The following is a 19,898-nucleotide window of genomic DNA, read 5'->3' on the forward strand; positions in this document are numbered from 1 at the left end:
GTCCCAGCAGCCTGTGACTTGGGGAAAGTCAGAAAATACCTCTGAGCTTCAGTTTCTTCCTCCCTGATCATAGGGACTCTGAAAACTGGAGTTTTGAAGAGCAGGAACCATGTCTTATTCATTCAGATCCCCCCATGAGGACAGGTCCTAGCCCCTCAGCAAGCCTGAGTTGCCCCACCTGTGAAACACAAGGATTGGACTTGATACTGTCTAGGTTTTCTCACACACAGTCCCAACATTTTGTCATATAATACTATTAAGACCAAAGGAATAAATGCCTAATGATGAAATATGCAAAAGGGAAAACATTTTAGGGGAAAAGAGGTCTTCTAGGCCCACCTCAAATCCCACCGTGTTGGCAGAATGTGGCTGCCTCTGTATAAGGCCAGCTTTGTGTCCTCCCCCAACCCCCATTTCCTTTGGAAAGTGTAGAAAGCCCCCTTGTCTTGAACGCTTCCCTGTGAAGGGCTCCTGCTGAAAGGCCGCACACACAGCCAAGGCTTTGACCTTCACCTTTGCCCTGACACACTTGGTAAAAAAGAGTTCTTATCCTCTCCTCTCTAGGTTCTGAGGGCGGTGGGGGGGGGGGGGGGGGGATCTAGCTAGGGTGAGCAGGAATTCAATGAAGATATAAATAGAAGTGTGACCTATAAATAACACTGCCCCCAAGTATCTGGAGGCATGAGTACTGCCTGGCAGTAGACGGTCACAAATCACAATGGCCTGGGCAGTGAACAGGCCTTGTTCGTCTGCTTTGGTGTCTCGGGATACTTCAGACTACTGCTGGGGCCTCCTCTCTCTTTCTGGGCTCTAGAAATGCCCACATTCACCGCCCTGGCACCCATCTTCTGCTAAATTTTTTTTTGTGAACAGACGCATTCAATGAAGCAAAGTAACACTGCCTTTAGTCCCAGGAGTATGTGACTTGGGGAGAGTCAGAAGATAGCTCTGAGATTCAGTTTCTTCTTCTGTGGTCATGGAGATTTTGAAAACCGGAGTTTTTGAAGAGCGGGAACCATGTCTTATTTTATCTTGGTTAAGAGAGTGGAGTCTAGGGCCAGATTGCCTCGGTTCCAATCCCCATATTGCCCCTTACTAGCTGTTTGGTCTCGGGAAAGTTACTTAAGCTCTCTGGTGCTTCAGTGCCCTTGTTGAATGGGAAGAAGAATGATACCTGCTTTGTTGGGCGGTTGTGAGGATTAAGTGAGTTAAGATTTGTAAAGTGCTTAAACCAGTGCCTGGCTCATAGTAAACATATATAAGTGTTTAAGTAAAGAAACAAATCCATATATCCCCTGTGCCTAGTGTGTTACCTGGCACATAGTAGCTGTTCAACAAATGTGCCAAGTGAATGCCTAAATGTGTCTCAGAGCTACCTATGTTGCCATCTGCAAAGGTAATTCAATAAGATTGTGCACGAGTTCTTTCTAAGCACCAAAGTGCTATGCAAATGAAAGTGGGATTATCATTCGCACCCACTGGGGTGACAGTTTGGCAGGGTTTAAGGTAGACTCCCATCATGTCTTTGTTCATTGTCTCTGCCCTGTACACGCTGAGTTTTGTTTGCCTGGGAGAAAAGCCTGGAGCTGAGGCATCTAGGTAAGTAGAATAGGTGCCTTTTCTTTTTTTATAAACTTATTTTATTTATTTATTTATTTTTGGCTGTATTGGGTCTTTGTTGCTGCACGCAGGCTTTCTCTAGTTGCAGCGAGCGGGGGCTACTCTTCGTTGCGGTGCGCGTGCTTCTCATTGCGGTGGCTTCTCTTGTTGCGGAGCACGGGCTTTAGGCGCGTAGTTGTGGTTGTGGCTAGTTGTGGCTCACGGGCTCTAGAGCGCAGGCTCAGTAGTTGTGGTGCATGGGCTTAGTTGCTCTGCGGCATGTGGTATCTTCCCGGACCAGGCATGGAACCCGTGTCCCCTGCAGCGACAGGCGGATTCTTAACCACTGCACCACCAGGGAAGTCCCAAAGGTGCCTTTTCTGGCACAGTGTTCTATAGCAGCACCAGCCCCTCTGCATGACCTAGTACCCCTACTCCTTTTAGCATTAGGCCCACATTTTGGGCGGTGCTGAAAAGTTCTTCCCAGGCAAAGCAAGCTCTTCAGCAGACAAACGCTCGATTATATAGCATTTTGCTTTGTGCATGTTTTTAACATAAATCAAAAGAAAGAAAACAAAGCCTACGCTTCTCAAAAAAGCAAACTGAAATGGACAAAGGAGGAAATAAGTAGAAAGAGCAATGAACCAGAAATCAGGTAGTAATTCTAGGCCCCGGCCGCCTCAGCTTGGATGTGTGATAAGGCTCAAACCACCAGCTCCCTGAGCCTCTTTAGATCTGTAAAGTAAGTTAGATTTGCTCAGTACTTCTAAGCCTAAAAGGTACATGAGATTCACTTGGGGGGACTTTATTAAAAATGCAGACTGAGCTTCCCTGGTGGTGCAGTGGTTTAGGGTCTGCCTGCCAATGCAGGGGATGTGGGTTCGAGCCCTGGTCCGGGAAGATCCCACATGCCGCAGAGCAACTAGGTCCGGGAAGATCCCACATGCCGCAGAGCAACTAGGCCCGTGAGCCACAACTACTGAGCCTGCGTGTCTGGAAACTGTACTCTGCAACAAGAGAGGCCGCGATAGTGAGGGGCCCGCGCGCCACAATGAAGAGTGGCCCCCGCTGGCCGCAACTAGAGAAAGCCCTCGCACAGAAACGAAGACCCAACACAGTCAAAAATAAATAAACAAACAAACAAATAAATAAAATGCAGACTCTCACCCTTCTATCTAATTCAGGGGGTCTGGGTAAATCCTAGGAATCTGCATTTGTAGTCAATACCCCACATATCTCTGATTCAGGTAACCCAGAGGCCCTCATTTTCTCAAGAGCTCTGCTGGGCCCTGTCAGTCACCTATTGCTGCCCCGCCCCCCACAATTTAGCAGCTTAAAACAACAGTAAATGTTTATTATCTCACACAGTTTCTTTGGGCCGGGAATTCAGGAATAGCTTAGGTGCATGGTTTTGAGCTGGGATCTCTTGTGACATTGTAGTCAATGTCATCTAAAGACGACTGGGGCTGGAGGGTCCACTGGCAAGATGGCTCACTTAGTGGCTTGCAGATTGGTGCTGGTTGTTGGCAGGAGGCCTCAGTTCCTTCCTAAGTGGGCCTCTCCATAGGGCTGCTTAAGTGTCCTTACAACTCAGCAGCTGGCTTTCCACAGTGTGAGTGACCCCAGAGGAAGATCAAGAAGGAAGCTGCGATATCTTTTCTAACCTAGTCTTGGAAGGCACACCATCATTTCTAAAATATCCTACTGGCTCCCCAGGTCAGCCCTGTCCAGCGTGGGAGGGAACTATAAGGCGTGAGGAGCCGGAGGCCAGAGTCACCAAGGACCACCTTGGAGGCAGACGACCACAGGCTCCTTTGGGTCCTCAGTTCTGTGAGACAGTGTCAGTGGTGGCAGCTCTTGTTGGGTTAGGATTGGGGTAGAAATTGGAAGTAAGAAAAACAGCTGAGTTGGGGACCCTGGGGAGTGTGACTTGTAAGTGCAGAAGCTTCAAAGTCCACCTCAGAACCAGGCTGCCAGCCCAAGACCTGCTGAGTCCCATCCTGGCTGCTAACTTGCTGTGCAAAGTTGAGCAATATATGGTCCTCTCTGAGCTCAGCCTCGACCTCAGAAAGTGAGGGGGCTGGACGCAATGACCTCCGGGTCTCCTGGTTTTACCCCCGGGATCCATTTGGATTGTGGTAGGTGTAGACACTGGTGAGAACACAGTTTTGAGCTTGTGCTGTGCGTTCCTGACCAGTGACCAGGACCAAGTGTGCCCCGCTTGGGCTTCAAACTTGAGAGAGAAGGGCTTCAGAAGGGTCTGAAGGTGCCTGTGTCTCCCCAGGTAAAAACTGTGGTCCTTGGCGTTGAAGGTTCAGGAACGTGTGTTTCTGAAATGTATAATGTTAATGGTTCTGTTATGCTGTGTGGTCCATGTGATTGAACCCCCGTTACCCACTGTCTGTTCGAGCACCTCATAACTTCCCAACACACTTATACACACACACACACACACACACCCCTCCAGCCACATTGACCTTACTCTAGCTGGCTTCTTTTATCTCTGGACCTTCGCTCAGTCTCTTCCCTCCTCCTGGAACATTCTTTCCCCTTCCCTTAGCCTGGCTCATTCCTACCACTTTTCAGGCCTGTCTCCCTCCTGTGTGTCCCCATCGTAACCGATCACACCGCAGCACAGTGCCAACCCAGACCGTGTCCTCTTGAGGGCAGGGGCCATGTCTGTACTGTTCACCATCACATCTCAGCCCCCAATTCAGCACAGGCACTGGGGAGAGCTGAATGATTAGCGAGTGAGTGAAGGATGCATGCTGACCTTGTTTATGGGGTGGGGGGAGGGTTGAGATGTACCGCCTGTGGAAAGGTCCACACAAAGAAAGGAACATAGTGAAAGAATTAAGAGGCCAGGCACTTTCAGACGGCCAGAGACAGAGAACATGGCACATCCAGTCTCCGCTCTACCACTTACTGGCTGTGTGACCTTGGGCAGGTCGCTCAACTTTTCTGACCTTCAGTTTACCTATCTGTAAAATGGGAGTAACAACAGTACCCAGGTACCCATGTCATAAGTTGTTGTGAAGATCAAATAACAGAATAAAAATATAAAGTATCAATACATAGCACAGTGCTTGCACACACCAAGTACTCAATGAATGTGATCTATCATTTATATCATTCTCACCTCCCTTGCAGGAGCGGGTGGAATCATGGATAATACTGGTAGGAAGTTGCTGAAGAGAGTTGATTGTCTGGGCTCAGTTCTACCAACAGAGCCAAAGCTCAAGAGAAGCAGGCTTTGGGGAACAGTGTCTACCCCGAGAGAGCCAGGCAAGCGCCCCTCTGGCTGGCGTGGCCAGGCCTGTGGTATGGGGCAGTTTTCCAATGGGCTTCTGCATCCTGGGGATTTTCCTCTGCTTCAGAGCATCTACGGTGAACTGGGCCTTTCAGCATCACGCCCTGAACCAGGACTGCCCCTGCCTGCCTCAGAGCCTCCTCCTCTGGCTGGGCCTTTCTGTTGTGTCTCTTCGAGCCCCGGAGACCCTGTACCCTTGGCTGCCCCTCCCCCACAGATCATCCATCCCTGCTGTGGTCCATGGCCCAGGAAGAGCCTGGCGGGAAGCACTGCCCAGCGTCCCACCGTCCCCTTTCCTGAGGGCAGCCTCCCCTGGTGGGGAGGAGCTGAGGCTGCAAGGGCTGAATAGGGCCCTTTATTCCCAGGCTCCCACAGGGATGGGGCTGAGCCACTGCTCACCACGCCCACCACACCCCACACGGAGTGGGGACAGCCTGGCCCTGACGCTGGACTCTGAGTAAACCACTCTCTGGCCCCGCTCTGTCTGGGTCCTGGAGGGTGAGTCCATCCCCGATGCAGCCCTGGTCTGGTGCAGCAGGCCCCAGCGTTTGCGTGGCGAGCCACGTTTGTGTAGTTCCCTCAGGGATACGCATGTGTGAAAATAAGACAGTCTGGAGCAAGGGTGTGTCAACACACGCACTCACACTTATCCATTCAGCAGATGTCAAACAGGGGCCATGGCCTTCCAGTCCTTATGCTGGGCCCTAAGGATATCGTAGTAAAGGAGACATCATATAAGATATAAGATCTCATATAAAGAGGTCATTACAAGGGCTTCCCTTGTGGCGCAGTGGTTGAGAATCTGCCTGCTAATGCAGGGGACATGGGTTCGAGCCCTGGTCTGGGAGGATCCCACGTGCCGCGGAGCAACTAGGCCCGTGAGCCACAACTACTGAGCCTGTGCATCTGGAGCCTGTGCTCCGCAACGAGAGAGGCCACGATAGTGAGAGGCCCGCGCACCGCGATGGAGAGTGGCCCCCGCTTGCCACAACTAGAGAAAGCCCTCGCACAGGAACGAAGACCCAACACAGCAAAAATAAATAAATAAATAAACTCCTACCCCCAACATCTTCTAAAAACAGAGGTCATTACAAATCACAGTGAAATCTGGGAGGGAAACAATCAAGGCCTGGGAGAGGGAGGCATAGTGGTCCGCCAAGGCCTCCCCGATGAGGTGACCCAAAGGATGGAAGGCATTAGCCATGAAAAGGGCATCGGGAACAGTGTCCCAGTAGAGAGGGAGGCATGCACGCAGGCCCCAAGGTGGGAAGGTGCTCACTGAAGCCCAGCACGCCTGGTGCTGGCCTGATGAGATGAGATGGAGAGGGAGGCATGAGTCAGATCCTGCTGGGTCACGGCAAGGAGTTTCGGTTTTCTTCTCCGTGTGCTGGGAAGTCACTGAAAGGTTTAAGGAAAGGTTTCTTTCTTTCTTTCTTTTTTTTTTGGCCACACCTCGCCACTTGTGGGATCTTACTTAGTTCCCCAACCAGGGATCAAACCCATGCCGCTGCCAGTGAAAGCACGGAGTCCTAACCATTGGACCACCAGGAAAGTCCCAGGAAAGCCTTCATTTTAAAAATATTTGGGCTGCTGGGTGGAAAATGGACTAGGAGCGGGGATGGGGGAAGGATTGGAAATCAGACAGATTCAAGGTCACCATACAACTTTATGGACAACGGCCAAACAACAAGTGATTTGTCCTCACCCTTCTCTGTAACAGCAGGCATCTTGTGTCACTTGTCTCCCGTGTGCCCAGCACTGTGTGCTGTGTTTGTCTCAGGTGCTGTTTCTAATCCACATCCCAGCCCTATGATCCCGTTTGCCATATGAGAAGCCTGACGTTCAGGCAGTTTAAAGTGCCCAGGACACAGAGGCTTTAAAGACCTGGGGCCTCTCAGCTCTACAACCCACACTGATCCTGCTTCTGGCAGCTCAACAGTCCTAGATTTCGATTTTTTTTTAAACCTTCCTGCCAGACCAAGAAAAGAAAAACACAGCTGAAAGGTAAAACCAGACTAACGTGATGGCGGTTGGGAAGGCCAGTGCCCTCGGCCTTTGCCACCTGTCCCACCATTAGAGTAGGTATTACATGGGTTTCCCAAGCACCTTCCAGGGTGTGCTCAGCCCTGTCCAAGCTCAGCTCTGAATGAGGCCACAGCCGGTGCCCTAAGGAGCCCCAATAGTACCCAAGTGACGTTTGTCCTCAGCGTGGCCACGTTAAGTACTGTTATATTTAATACAAAGCCTCTTCCTTCCCTGAGGCTAAGGACCACCTTGGAGGTCAACTGTGATGTTCTCTCCCTCCCAGAGTCAGACTGGGGCAGCTTTCATTGCCCGCCAACCCACAGTGCCATCATGGCCAACAGCCTTCTCGGAATTGATATCATTGGAAATCCCTAGATGCCGCTACCTTACAGGCAATTCATAAGACCTGGCCTGCCCTAAAGTAAGATCTTATAGCTAATGAAATGTCTCCAGTCTATGTCAGGGATGAGACCAACCCTGGGCATTCTCCAGCACAAGGGAGAACAAGTCAGCAAATTCAGGGGCTTTGCCTCTGTTTCCACTGTTCTTCCCACAGCTAACCTTGTAGGTAACCATTTGTTCCTTGTCTAATTAATGACAGTTAACAAATCGAACATGTGTTCACATTTCACAAAAAAAAGGGTCCTCATTCCAGGGATCTGCATTCACTATGCATTTAAATTTGCTGCCACTTGAATCAAATGATAAAGCACGTATTTTTAAATAAAAGAAAATAAAGGTAAATATCACTAAAATCAATAAATGTGTTAGTGTCCCCTCTCTGCAATAGATATCACACAGTCAGTCTAGAGATTTCACATCCATACCAGCACAAAATGTCGTGAGAGTAAGATAGTTACGGAGCTTCAGGGAACCACCCCCACTTAAAATCTGTGCAGTGAAGGTCTGGGGTGTAGGCAATGCTCCGTTTCTTGGCCTGGGTGCTGGTAACATAGGTGAGTTCAGTCTGTGAAATTCATTGAGTTTTACATATGCATATGCACTTTTCTGTATGTATATTATATTCCCCGCCCCCCCAAAGTGTTTTTTTACAAAATAAAGAAAAAATTGTTCTGGTCCCATAGCTCTGTAAGGCCATTCAAAAAGCCTTCGATTCCATCTGGTTCAGTAAAGATGTATTAAAACTTCTGATACGCCAGGACTTGATGCTTTATTTCTGGCAGACACCCACATTTATTTATTTATTTATTTATTTTGGCTGCATTGGGTCTTCACTGCTGTGTGCAGGCTTTCTCTAGTTGTGGCGAGCGGGGGCTACTCTTCATTGAGGTGCACAGGCTTCTCATTGCAGTGGCTTCTCTTGTTGTAGAGCATGGGCTCTAGACACGCGAGCTTCAGTAGTTGCAGTGCGTGGGCTCAGGAGTTGTGGCTCTCGGGCTCTAGAGCGCAGGCTCAGTAGTTGTGGTGCATGAGCTTGGTTGCTCCGCGGCATGTGGGATCTCCCCGGACCAGGGCTCGAACCCATGTCCCCTGCATTGGCAGGTGGATTCTTAACCACTGTGCCACTAGGGAAGTCCCTAATCCATCAGACACCCGTAAATCCCCCCTGGTCCCACTAAGGATGGGGGAATGAAAGATTTTGTTCCCTTAAGCTTGGCCTGCACTGGGTATGGGAACCTCCAAACCAGAGCTTGGGAGATGACTTTTCCTTCCTAGGTGTGCCAGTCCTTATGGTAAGTGTGCTGTGGCTGCAAGAGGGTTAAGGTTTCAATTGATGGCGAAACCCCAGTGGAGTTTTTCTAAGGCTGTTTCCCTGAGTGTGTGGGACAGGGGACGGGGAGTGCCGGGGGGTGGGTGTGGGAGCCGCACCTGTGTGAGTCATCCCAGAGTGCCCCAAGGTGGGCGGATGGAGTGAGTATTCCTGACTCCACTGTGTTCCTCTCCTCTGTGAACTGGGCAGGTGGAGGAAGAGGTGAAATGGGAGCTGTGTGAGAGACGTGTGCTTAGGGGGCAGGGTTTGAATCGGGAGAGGTTCTGCAGGCTGAAGGGAGTTAGTATCTGGCCTTGGGTGGGGAAGCCAGGTGGAAGGGTATACAAGGAGCACCACAGTGCTTGGACCCCATGTGCCCAGTGAGGAGGTGGGCTGGACCAGGTTGTGCCCCCGCCCCCATCCCACCTCACCTACTTGACCTAGAGTTGTCAGCTCATAAGAGAGCCCATTTGTTCAACATTTATTATGGGCTGGGCTCTGTGTTAAATGCTTTTACACACCTGTTCATTGACTCCTCTTGATAATCCTTTGAGTTAGGTATTACTGTGCCCATTTTGCAGTTTGAGGAAACTGAGATTCAATAGGTTGTGACTTGCCTCATATCACACAATAGTAAATGGCAGAACTAGATATACTTACTAGTCAGGAGCCCCTTGTGACAAAGACTAGACCCATCTCGATCTGGTTTAAGAAAAAAGAGGAAATTTATTGACTCACATAACTGAAAACGTCAGGGGTAATGGTTTCAGGCATGGCTGGATCTAGGTGACCACATCATATGTCTCTCTAGCTCTCAGCTTTGCTTTCCTCTCTGGTGACTTCATTCTTATATAGGCTTTCCCCAAATGGTGATGGGAATGTGCAAAGATGCTTCCTAGCAAGTTGGGGCTTACAGTTTATGAGTTAGCAGGCCCTGTAGAAAGGGCACTTCTCTTTCTGGTGGTTCCACCAAAAGTCCCCAACTGATTCTCACTGGACCATCTTGGGTCACATGCCCATGGCTGGACTATACTGACTGGTAACTCCAGGAGTCTGGGATAAGATGAGCCCTCCTAAAATCATACAGACTAAGAATGAAGGAAGGATTGTTCCTCAAAAGAAAATTCGGGTACTACAATACAAATGCTGACTGGCAAAACCCACAAATGCTTACCATGCTAGACTCTAAGCCAGGGCGGGCCCTTGGCATGTATTTGGAAGAGAGAGATTCGTGGGAGCCAGAACTCAGGGCATGGAGTCAGGACCCCCTGGGCTGTGGACCTTCCCCATCGGGACCATGTCCTTCCAGAACCTGCATGTGCCTACTGTTTCCAGCCTCAGCGTCTGGGCTTCACCCCAGCCTTCCCCCAGCCCACATGGCCCCTTGTCTCTACTGGTCCGGGTCAAGCGCAAGCAAGGCCAGGTGTAGCAGGTGAGGAGCAGGATTGGGTGGCAGAGTGCAGTCTGGGCCAGGCACAAGGCCACAGGTAGTGGGGATGTCATCTCAGCCACATCAGAGGCTGAAAGCAGGTGAGCCGGTGGCCTGCTGTCCCCAGACTGCATCAGGGCAGAGGTGGCATACTGGCTTCAGGGGCAGCTCTGGAGAGACAAGCAGAGGCCTGCCCCCAAGCCACAGTCAGGAGACAGCTGAACATGGGACGCCAGCAAAGGCTGACTTTGTTTCTCCATTCTTCTCCTTTCTGCCCATCATGTTACCTTCCCTCAAGGCCTCTGTGCTCTGTCCCCTAACCAGACCTTCCTGTCCAGTGAAAAGCTGATGCCTGTTCATACTCAGGTCTGAGTGATTTAACAAGGCTCCCTGTCATTCTCCAGAGAGAAGTTTCTGTATCTTAACCAAAATCTTACATCGAAGAAACTAAATTCTGACTCTATAACCTGAGGCATCAGAGAAGTGGGCTGTGAGGTTGGTTGGTTGTTTTTTGAGGGGGGTATTCTAAGGGCCCAGAGTGTACCCTTCAGGTAGCTGCATGCTCTAAACCATCAAAAGTCCCGGGATGATTCTCACTGGAGCAACTTGGGTCCCTGCCTACTGGCATTACTCTGGAGTTGGGGTTTGCTATCAGCTGCTCTGAAATTAAAGGGATGAAAATGAAGGAGTGATGTTTGTTTTTGCTTTTCATGGTGAAGGAACAGCCATGAGCAGGTTCATGCATTAGGTTCTCTTGGTCCTCCTACGCCCAAGGCTCTTTATGTCAGAGCGTCTGTCTTCATCAATCTGTCAGCACCACAACAGTCTGAGGCACCCGATCCGGGCAGTCAAACACAGGCTTCGTTTGCTGGACTGACCCACTTCACACAAGGACCCACGCCAGGTTGTAAGCCTGCAGAGAGCTGGGTAGCTTATAAACAACAGAAATGTATTTCTCACAGTTCTGGAGCCTGGAAGTCTGAGATCAGGTTTGCCACCGTGGTTAGGTGAGGGCCCTCTTCCAGGTTGCCGACTTCTCGCTGTATACTCACGTGTCAGAGGGGCTAGCTCTGTGGGACCCCTTTTATAAGAGCACTAATCCCATTCATGAGAGCCCCACCCTCATGACCTGATTACCTCCCAAAGGCTTTACCTCCTAATTACCATCACAGTGGGCATTAGGGTTTCAACATGAATTTTGAGGGGCACAAACATTCAGCCCATAGCATACATGTCGGTTTGGGTAGGGTGGGGGTGTCCCTCTAGTAACCCTCCCATCTTCTTTCCTTTCATTGCTTTGGGAAATTTGTCTCTTCTCCCCTGGGTGCCACATCAGCCTGCAGAGCCAAAGAGGACCCCTCTCCCCCATTCACTCAGCTTTCAGATCCTCACAGCTTGTCTCTCCCACCTTGGGCTCCAGAGACCCTTGACCCACTCTCTCCAGACAGTGCCCCATCCCTCCCGAGGGAATCAGGCAACACCCACATTCATTACACCCAGCTCCATGCCAGGTATTGCCAGGGCTGAAGGGAGTGTAGAAAGTCATCCCTTCCCCTCAGGGTGATTGCAATCCAGTTAGGGATCCAAGACTCTCTCTCAGGTGTCTGGTCAGCCGTGTGGACTCTCCCATAACCTCTGTAGTGGGTTGAAGAGTGGCCCCAAAAAGATATGTCCACATCCTAACCCCTGCAACCTGTGAATATGACCTTATTTGGAAAAAGGGTTTTTGCAGATGTAATTAAGTTAAGGATTGTGAACATGAGGTCATCCTGAATTTAGGGTGGGCACCCAACCCAGAGACAGGTGTCCTTACAAAAGAAAGGCAGAGGGAGATTTGAGACACAGGCTGGGGGATGGGGTGAGGGGCACGTGAAGGCAGGGGCAGAGCTTGGGGTGATGCTGCGGCAAGCCTAGGAATGCCTAGAGCTGCCGGAAGCTGGAAGAGTCAAGGAAGGATTGTTCCCTAGAGCCTTCAGATGCAGCGTGGCCTGCTGACACTTTGATTTCAGATTTCTGGCCTCAGAACGGGGAGAGAATAAATTTCAGTTGTTTTGAGCCACCAAGTTGGTGGTCATTTGCTATGGCAGCCCTGGGAGCCGGATACACTCCCCTTTCCTTTCTGTCCTCAGATCCAATTAGATGGGCAGGAGCATTGTTCGTGGAGAACAACATGCAGTCTGTGGGCCTCGGGGCCTCCCGTGGTCTCCCTGTACCTTAGGCGAGTCCCTGTGATGCTCCAGGCTCTCTGGGCTGCACTGAAGGGAGAGGGGTGGGAGCATCTGTGTCCTTGGAGGCCAGGGTGGCTGAGGGGGAGCTGGCCTGTACATCTGGGGACCCTCCTGGGAAGGTGAGAGGGGGCCCTGAGGATGATAGCCCCCTGACAAATTCTCCACGACAGCAGGAGAGGGAGGGCGAGAGTGGGGTGACTGCCAGCGAGCGGTCCAGGAGGCTGGCAGAGGAGGGCAAGGCAGGCATTCAAGGAAGGCTTCATGGAGGAGGCCTGAGGATATGGAAAGTGAGCCTTAAGACGGGGAGGGATCTGGGTCAGTAGGCCCAAGCGTTCTTAGAAAAAAACCAAACTCCTTTCTGGGGCTTATAAGACCGCTACATGGCCTCCTTTCCACCTTCCAGCTTGGCTCTGTGGTTGCCTCTGGCTGAGCCCTCTTGCGCCAGAGCTTTGAGTGGCTGGCTTTTCTCCTCCTCAGAGACTCCACTGAAATCAGACTTCCCTGACCACTAGCTGAATTCCCCCACCCCCCAGGCACACCCCTTCCCATTACCTTGTTATATTCTCTTTACAGAGGTGGGGGGAGACATATGTGTGTAACCACACTATTTACTAGATATGAACATTGTATACTGTATCCCTTCCATACACATCCCCTCCCCAGTTAGAAAGTAAACACCTTGAGGGCAGGGCCCCTCATCTGTCTTGTCCGCTGCAGTGTTCTTAACACTGGAGCACGCCCTCCATCAAGACAGTGATGGATGGATGGATGGACGGACGGACGGACGGATGGACGGACGGATGGATGGATGGATGGGTAGATGGATGGATGGATGGATGGATGGATGGATGGATGGCATTCCAGGTGGCAAAAAAAGCCAGGAAGAGAGAGTTATATGAGGACGTATACATGCTGTGAATTTTGAAGAGGAGAGGCTGCCAAGAATAGATCAGCCTGGAGAGACCAAACGAGGTCAGCCCTCTCCTATTTCCCCTGTAGCCAGTACCCTCTATTGCCCCATACAGTGGGTACTTGCCCATTTGTCAGAACATGTGCCTGTCTCCTGGAGGTTGCTACAGGCTCTTCATGGCTAGGGTGGGCGCTCCCTAGGTAGGTGGGCTCTTCCTGTGCCCCTGGCCCCTGATTCCTGCTTAAGGAATCCCCCATGGGTACCACATTTTACAAGGAGGAACCTGGGGTCGTGGCTGGCCTAGGGGGTTAACTGCTCTCAGAAGTTTCTGTCTTTTCTTTAACCACTTCTCCCTACCAGTGAGAAGGAGCCATGTCCTCACCTCTCACCTTCTTGAAATAATTCATTCTCTGGAAGCAAATGCCACCTACTAAGACCCCTCAAGTGCCACTAAGATGCTTCATTAAGTGCCTGGTATCCTGCGTAGGAGCGAGAAACACCTCTGCCACTCAAGCGTGGGGACCTTCCCGAGTCAGTGCCCCACCTATGTGTCCTGGCCCAGAGTGGACACTCATGGTGAGAAGGTTAGGCCAGATTAGGGTGTGGGGCAGAGCCAGCCTCCCCCAGGTGATGCCCTCCCGCTTCTGAGGGTAGGTATCCCGCTGATCCCACTGGGCTGGCGCCTGCTTAGCCAGGGCAGGGATGGGGGTGGGGCAGGAAGGGCCCTTTAAAGGACAGGGAGGTTTGCTGTTTCGGGGAGCTCTTTCTCCCCAAGTCCACTAGACACTGGGTCACCTCTCCTTCCCTGCTTTGTTGGTCCATTGGTCCTTTCAGTCTCATTCCCCCGTTTACTCTCATCCATTCACTCACTCATTCATTCACTTGCATCTGGTTGGCAGAGACCTCGGGGGGCTGCGTGCATCTCACTCACCCTGGCATGTCCCGTCCTCCACGATTATTGCTTGCTTCATTCTCAGTCAGCCCTCGAGGCACTTGCTCCCCAGACCTCAGCGCAGCACCTGGCATGGAGGAGGTGTTAATCATACGCCCATCACACCCACAAGAAAATCCTAAGTGGTTCTCATGGCCTTACGTGATCTGAGCCCAAAGAACTCTCTCCCTCTCACTATCTGAGCTCCAAAACCACAGGTTGAAATCCCAGCTCAGCCATTTAATAGCTGTGTGACTTTGGACACGTCCTTCAACCTCTCTGAGCCACCAACTCCTCCTGGGCTAAGTGGGGACAATAAAAGCACTTGCTTTAAAGTTGTGGTGAGGATACAGCCAGAGAACCCAATGGAAAGCTCTTAGCCTGTGCCTGGCAGGAGTACACACTTAGCTACTCTTACCTGTTGTCTCAGTCTTCCTCCGCCGCTCTCAATAACCCCACCCCCAAATGCATCTTAGGGCTCCCCGAGGGAGCAGCCACGGAGGCCCGGCCCTTCCGTCTCCAGATGAGAATGCAGAGGCCCCGTGGAGGGTCACACAGCCAGCCTGTGGCCAAGGCAGGACTTGAACCCAGGACTCCAGCCAAGGACCCTGCTGGTCCCACCCTCTGAGCCCAGCCCAGAATGGCAGCAAGAGGAGCCTCCACTTACGTGCTCAGACCCCGTCAGGCTCCACAGCTCTCTTCTCTGCTCTCAGGAACGAGTTACTCCTGAGGTCTGTCTCTTGCCCCGTGTGTCATCTTCCTTATGATGCTTATCATATTTCTGGGGCTGCGTCTACATGGCTTTGAAGGCTCTGGCAGGAGTCTCGCCTGGCCTTGCCGTGAACGGGCTGAATTACATTTACAAGACGCCTTTAATGCCCTGTGGTCCCGGCTTCCTTCATGGGGTCGTTCCTCCTCCCTTTTCTCTCTCTCCCTTTTAATATGGTCACCGGTTTGGCTTGCAGAATGCGGTTGGGATCCCTAAGAGAGAAGTCAAGACCATAGAATCCCTTCCAGATCTTCCCTGCCTCCCCCTCCCCCTGCCCCGCTCCCAGCAGCCTCTGTGCCAAAAGGACCCAAGGAAAGAAAACGTTGCTCCTGCCAGGATTTCAGCGCGGAGGAGAGAAGCCCTGCTGGGATTCCAAAAACTCGACTGGCAAATGGCTCGTACAGAAAATCTCCTCTGACTTCGTACCTGAGCAGCAGACCCACGAGCCTTGTGGAGGAGATGGGAGGTGTCCAGCCTGGAGGCATGGCGGCCTCACCTGCAGAGGGTGGGCTTGAGGGGCAGGGCGGAGGTCCCGTGCCAACTGGGTGAGGAGGCCTCTCACCTCCCTCCCCATCTCCCCACCCCAGCCCTCCCTTCAAAGCTTCTGCACCTCTGGAGGCCTTAGTCGTTCCTTAACTATTTGTTTTTTGCTAGTCCTGTCTCTGCAACTGGATCAAGTCCTATCTGGTATATCTATATCTGTATCTGTGTCAGTATCTATATCTGTATCTGTATCTATATATCTCATGAATATCAAACCCAGTCGAGAGGTTTGGCCAGCCTCGAGATGGGGGTCTGGGAGGGGCGACCTAGTTTGTCTCCCCATCTCTCTGCTTTCTTTTTTGTCCTCTGACGGGATGAGAAAGGGCAGGAGTGCCCTTTTGGGGAGTGGATAAGTCACATTTTCCTCCTTTGAAAGAAGCACAGGGCAGAGCCAGGTCTGGGGTCCACCACCCCACCCCCCGATCCCGGTCCCTCCAAGCAAGTCCTCCAGGTTCTTGTGAGATACAGCTTAGCTGCTGGCGTCACTGGGTCTGGCGGCCCCCAGCTCCTGACAGCTACCTGGCTCAGGTGGAAGGCCCAGAACCCCACCCCAGGGCCGCCTGTCATTTCGTCGGTCCAGAGAGTGGGTGTCCTCCCACCATGTGTTTATTTCACACACCGTCCCCTTGGCTGCTCACACGTGCTCCTGTGGCCCGCGGGCAGTAGAGCAATAGGCAACCGGAAAAGGGTAGGAGGCGAAGAGGCCAAGAATACCAAACCTGTGACATCTTCCCCCGAGGAAAGGTGGCTGTCTCCCATGTCTCTTTTTTTTTTTTGGCCTTGTTGGGTCTTCATTGCCATGCGCGGGCTTTCTCTAGTTGCGGCGAGCGGGGGCTCCTCTTCATGGCGGTGCACGGGCTTCTCATTGCGGTGCTTCTCTTGTTGCAGAGCACAGGCTCTAGGCCCGTGGGCTTCAGTAGTTGTGGCACGCGGGCTCAGTAGTTGTGGTGCATGGGCTTAGCTGCTCCGTGGCATGTGGGGTCTTCCCGGACCAGGGCTCGAACCCGTGTCCCCTGCATTGGCAGGTGCGTCTTAACCACTGCGCCACCAGGGAAGTCCCTCCCATGTTGATAAATCATGTTTTATCTCCTTTCAAAAGGAACATGTGGAAGAGCCCATTTCTCTTTGATGACACTGTCCAGTCTGTGCAGTGTCATCCCTCTGCCGGGGACACAGCCCCTCTACTAGGCTTGGGTGAGAAAGGGAGGAAGGAGAGTTTGACGGAGCATCTGGGAGAGGGAGGGAGGGAGATGCACGGACCAGCAAGTGCCTATTGGGCATCTGCTGTATGCAAAGCCTTTTGCCGAGTGCAGCGAGAGTTGCCAAGGGGAAGAAGCAGCTGCAGGAGGGGCCTCTGGTTCACACTGAGTGCAGGGGGATGAGAGACACAAATGCGCAACAAGTCACACACAACTCGATGAGTTAGATGCTCCATGGTCTGGCTGGAACAGGACTGGTGACCAGTACCTGTGGTGACGGGGAGGTCAGGGATGGCTGTAGCAGCTGCTTCCAGGGCCCCCCAGGTCCCCTTTCCACTCTCCTCTACCTGCCAAAGGCTGCTTACAGGAAAACTGGGGGCTTTGTTCTAGCCACGGGAGCGTACTCGGCCAGAAGCTCCCAAGAAGCAGTGCTCTCAGAAGCTCAAAAACAAGCAGGGAGTGGGTGATAAATACCCCAGCCTCCTCGCCCTTGGCTGGGATACCTCTGCAGTCTGTTCTACATGATCCCCCGAGTTCCTCAACAGAAATGAGCTGCCGCCACCCACCATGAAGGACACTTCCTCGCCTGCCCTGCCTTACTTCCCCACTCCCCTACTGGTACTTCCCAGATCACTTCCCAAATAAACCACTTGCACTCACCTCAACAACCTAAACCAAGGCAATGCTTAGTACTCCACTTGGACCTTGACAGAAGAAGCTTAAGTAGATTAACGTGCAGTCTGCATATTTGTTCACTTGCAATGGGAGTCATCTCATTTAGGACTCCATTAATGCAAGTGATGAAAATCCATCTCCAACAATTTTCAATTAAAAAAATTTGTATTATTTTATATACGTGGAAAGTACCAGGTAGACCCTGGGTTCAGAGGAACAACTACATCCAGCTGCTCAAATGATGTCAAAGGAATCTGCCCTTCATCATCTCTCAGCTCTGCTTTTCAATCATTCAAGAAACATTTATTGAAGGAATTCCCCGGTGGTCCAGCGGTTAGGGCTCTGCGCTTTCACTGCCGAGGGCGCGGGCTCAATCTGTGGTCAGGGAACTAAGTTCCCACAAGCTGAATGGGGCAGCCAAAAAAAAAAGACAGAAGAAGAAGAGAGAAGAAACATTTATTGAGCACCTACTCTGTGCCAGGTTCAGATTCTTTCTCTTGGCTGATTTCCTTCTTAGGCAATAAGAAAGATGGTCACTAGGAGCTTCAGGCTTTCATCCTGCCAGCTTAGCAGCCGTAGGAGAAAACCGTGGGAGGAAGAGGACACCCGCAGAAGCCTCAGGGCTGACCCTCACTGGCCCACATTGGGTCCCCTGCCCACCTCTGAGCCCATCGCTGTGACGCTGGGTGGCTATGCTGGGTCGCATGCATACCATTGTTGCCAGGAGGTGTGGTTGGCCCCATTTGAACCCACAAGGGAATGGATGAGGGAGGCTCTCCAGAGGGGAATGGGTGGTCTTGGACAATAGATGCCTGTTATAGCTGTGAGGTGAGTGCCTCACCACGTGCTGTGCTCCGTGGGCCCTAAGATGAGACAGACAGGCTTCTGGTGGGAGGGGCTCACAAATGTTTGTAATACACGTCAGCATGTGTTGAGTGTCTTAGGAATGGACGAAATGTGTGCGTGTTCTGGAAAGAGCGTGATTACTCCCAGCTCGGCAGTCAAGCTTCTGAAAAGGAGGCATTGGCCTAGACACTGGTGGCCACTGGGCACAGAGACGTCAGCTGTGTTAGGCACTGAGTGTCAGACCAAGGAGTTCAGATTCTAAATGTATCCAGCTGTGAAAGGACTGTGCTTTCATCTGTTTGTTATAATTGAATCTGGCTGGTTCAGAAGAGCCTCCTGGGAAGGTCTGGGGGCTGGCATTTTCCGTAAGCCTTGCCCATCCCTGTAGAGGGGCACACCAGCCCAGCTGCAGGGGCCCATACGGCTGGAGGCCAGCCAGGCTGGGGCAGCCATGCTCCCTTGTATTGGCCTGAGCCTGCCCTGGAAATAGCCACCCAACTTAACTAAGAATAGGAATTCCTACCAGGCTGGCGGGAATGAATGGCGATTTCTCAAGGAGGGATGGGCCTGGAAACAAAACACAGGGGTGGGACGGGCCAGCCTTTATATTTATTTGCGAGGTCACCTGAGAGATGCATCCGCATCAGGGCATGGATTCTGTCTTTAGACCCAGACAAGGTGATTTGGCCAAGATGGCAGCCTCCGGGGCTCCTCGTCTGCCCCAGAAGTCCTGGGCCCTCAGCCTGGGGCACCTCCCAACCCCCCGGGGAGAGGTGACCACTCCTCTCTTGTTTCCTTGGCAACGGGCAGAGGTGGCGGTGTTTGGTGGCCAGCTAAGATGCTGAGAAGCCGAGGGAGAGGGAATGAGAGGATAGCGCCCCAGGTCCCTGTGGCAGCTTTACCCAGAGTCACCCAGCTCACGAGCATCTCTCTTCCAGGCAAAATCCTCTTCCGGAGAAGCCACATCCGGGACGTAGCTGTGAAGCGGCTGAAGCCCATCGATGAGTACTGCCGGGTAAGAGTGTGTCTGGGGCCGGGGAGGGGGTGGTCCATCTGCCAGAGAGTCTATCCATCTGTGAAGGAAGGTTGTCTATACAAAACCCTCTGCTGTGGTCTAGCAGATGCATCCTGAGGCCTGGCATCTCCTGGCCAGAAGTGTGGGTGTCCCTCGGGGAGGGGTCACCCCGTGACTAGGCCGCCTCTGGGGCATGAGGACCGCCAGGGTCACAGCTGAAGCCTCTGTTCCTTTCATGATGGGTCCGTGTTTACAAAACACTCCTTTAAATCACTTCCACCAGCTTGGGAGCTCTGTGAAGGGGCCGCTGCTGAAGGGATTCTGTGTGTGGCATTTTGCTGGATACAGGAGAACTCTTCTTTGAATTCCCTTTGGGACATTTTTGGAATCAGTCTTGAGTTCAGTAGCATCCAAAATGCATATTTGTTTATTCACAGAAGTCTTGATAGATACCAATATTCGTGTATACATCTTTATAGACGCAAATGCTCACCACACACACACACACACACACACACACACACACGCGCACGCGCAGGCACGTGCACGTACATGCATTAGAACAGTCAATGCCGAAGAGCAGACTGGCAGCAACTGCAAGGTCATGAAGCAGAGCCTGTTTGTCTTTCCACTTTGTCTGGAGCCTGGGACCCCCTGGGGCCCCTGCAGTGAGGATGAGAGGCTCCCACTTGAGTGGCCTTGGCACAT

At 52.0% G+C, this 19,898-nt stretch overlaps 1 protein-coding gene across 4 annotated transcripts in view; it reads left to right on the forward strand.

The window, feature by feature from the left end:
- SH3PXD2A (SH3 and PX domains 2A) overlaps nt 1–19,898 on the forward strand; it is a gene marked incomplete at both ends in the record, with an annotated part of 233,145 nt that overhangs the window by 99,503 nt on the left and 113,744 nt on the right. For all 4 annotated transcript variants that reach the window (XM_082855014.1, XM_082855016.1, XM_082855015.1 and 1 more), the window contains one exon: nt 19,114–19,190. In XM_082855014.1, coding sequence (XP_082711140.1) covers nt 19,114–19,190 — 77 coding nt within the window. The remainder of the gene's footprint in view (nt 1–19,113; nt 19,191–19,898) is intronic.

This window comes from Leucopleurus acutus (genome assembly GCF_964270905.1).
Source record: "Leucopleurus acutus genome assembly, chromosome: 14".
Taxonomy (NCBI): Eukaryota; Metazoa; Chordata; class Mammalia; order Artiodactyla; family Delphinidae; genus Leucopleurus; species Leucopleurus acutus.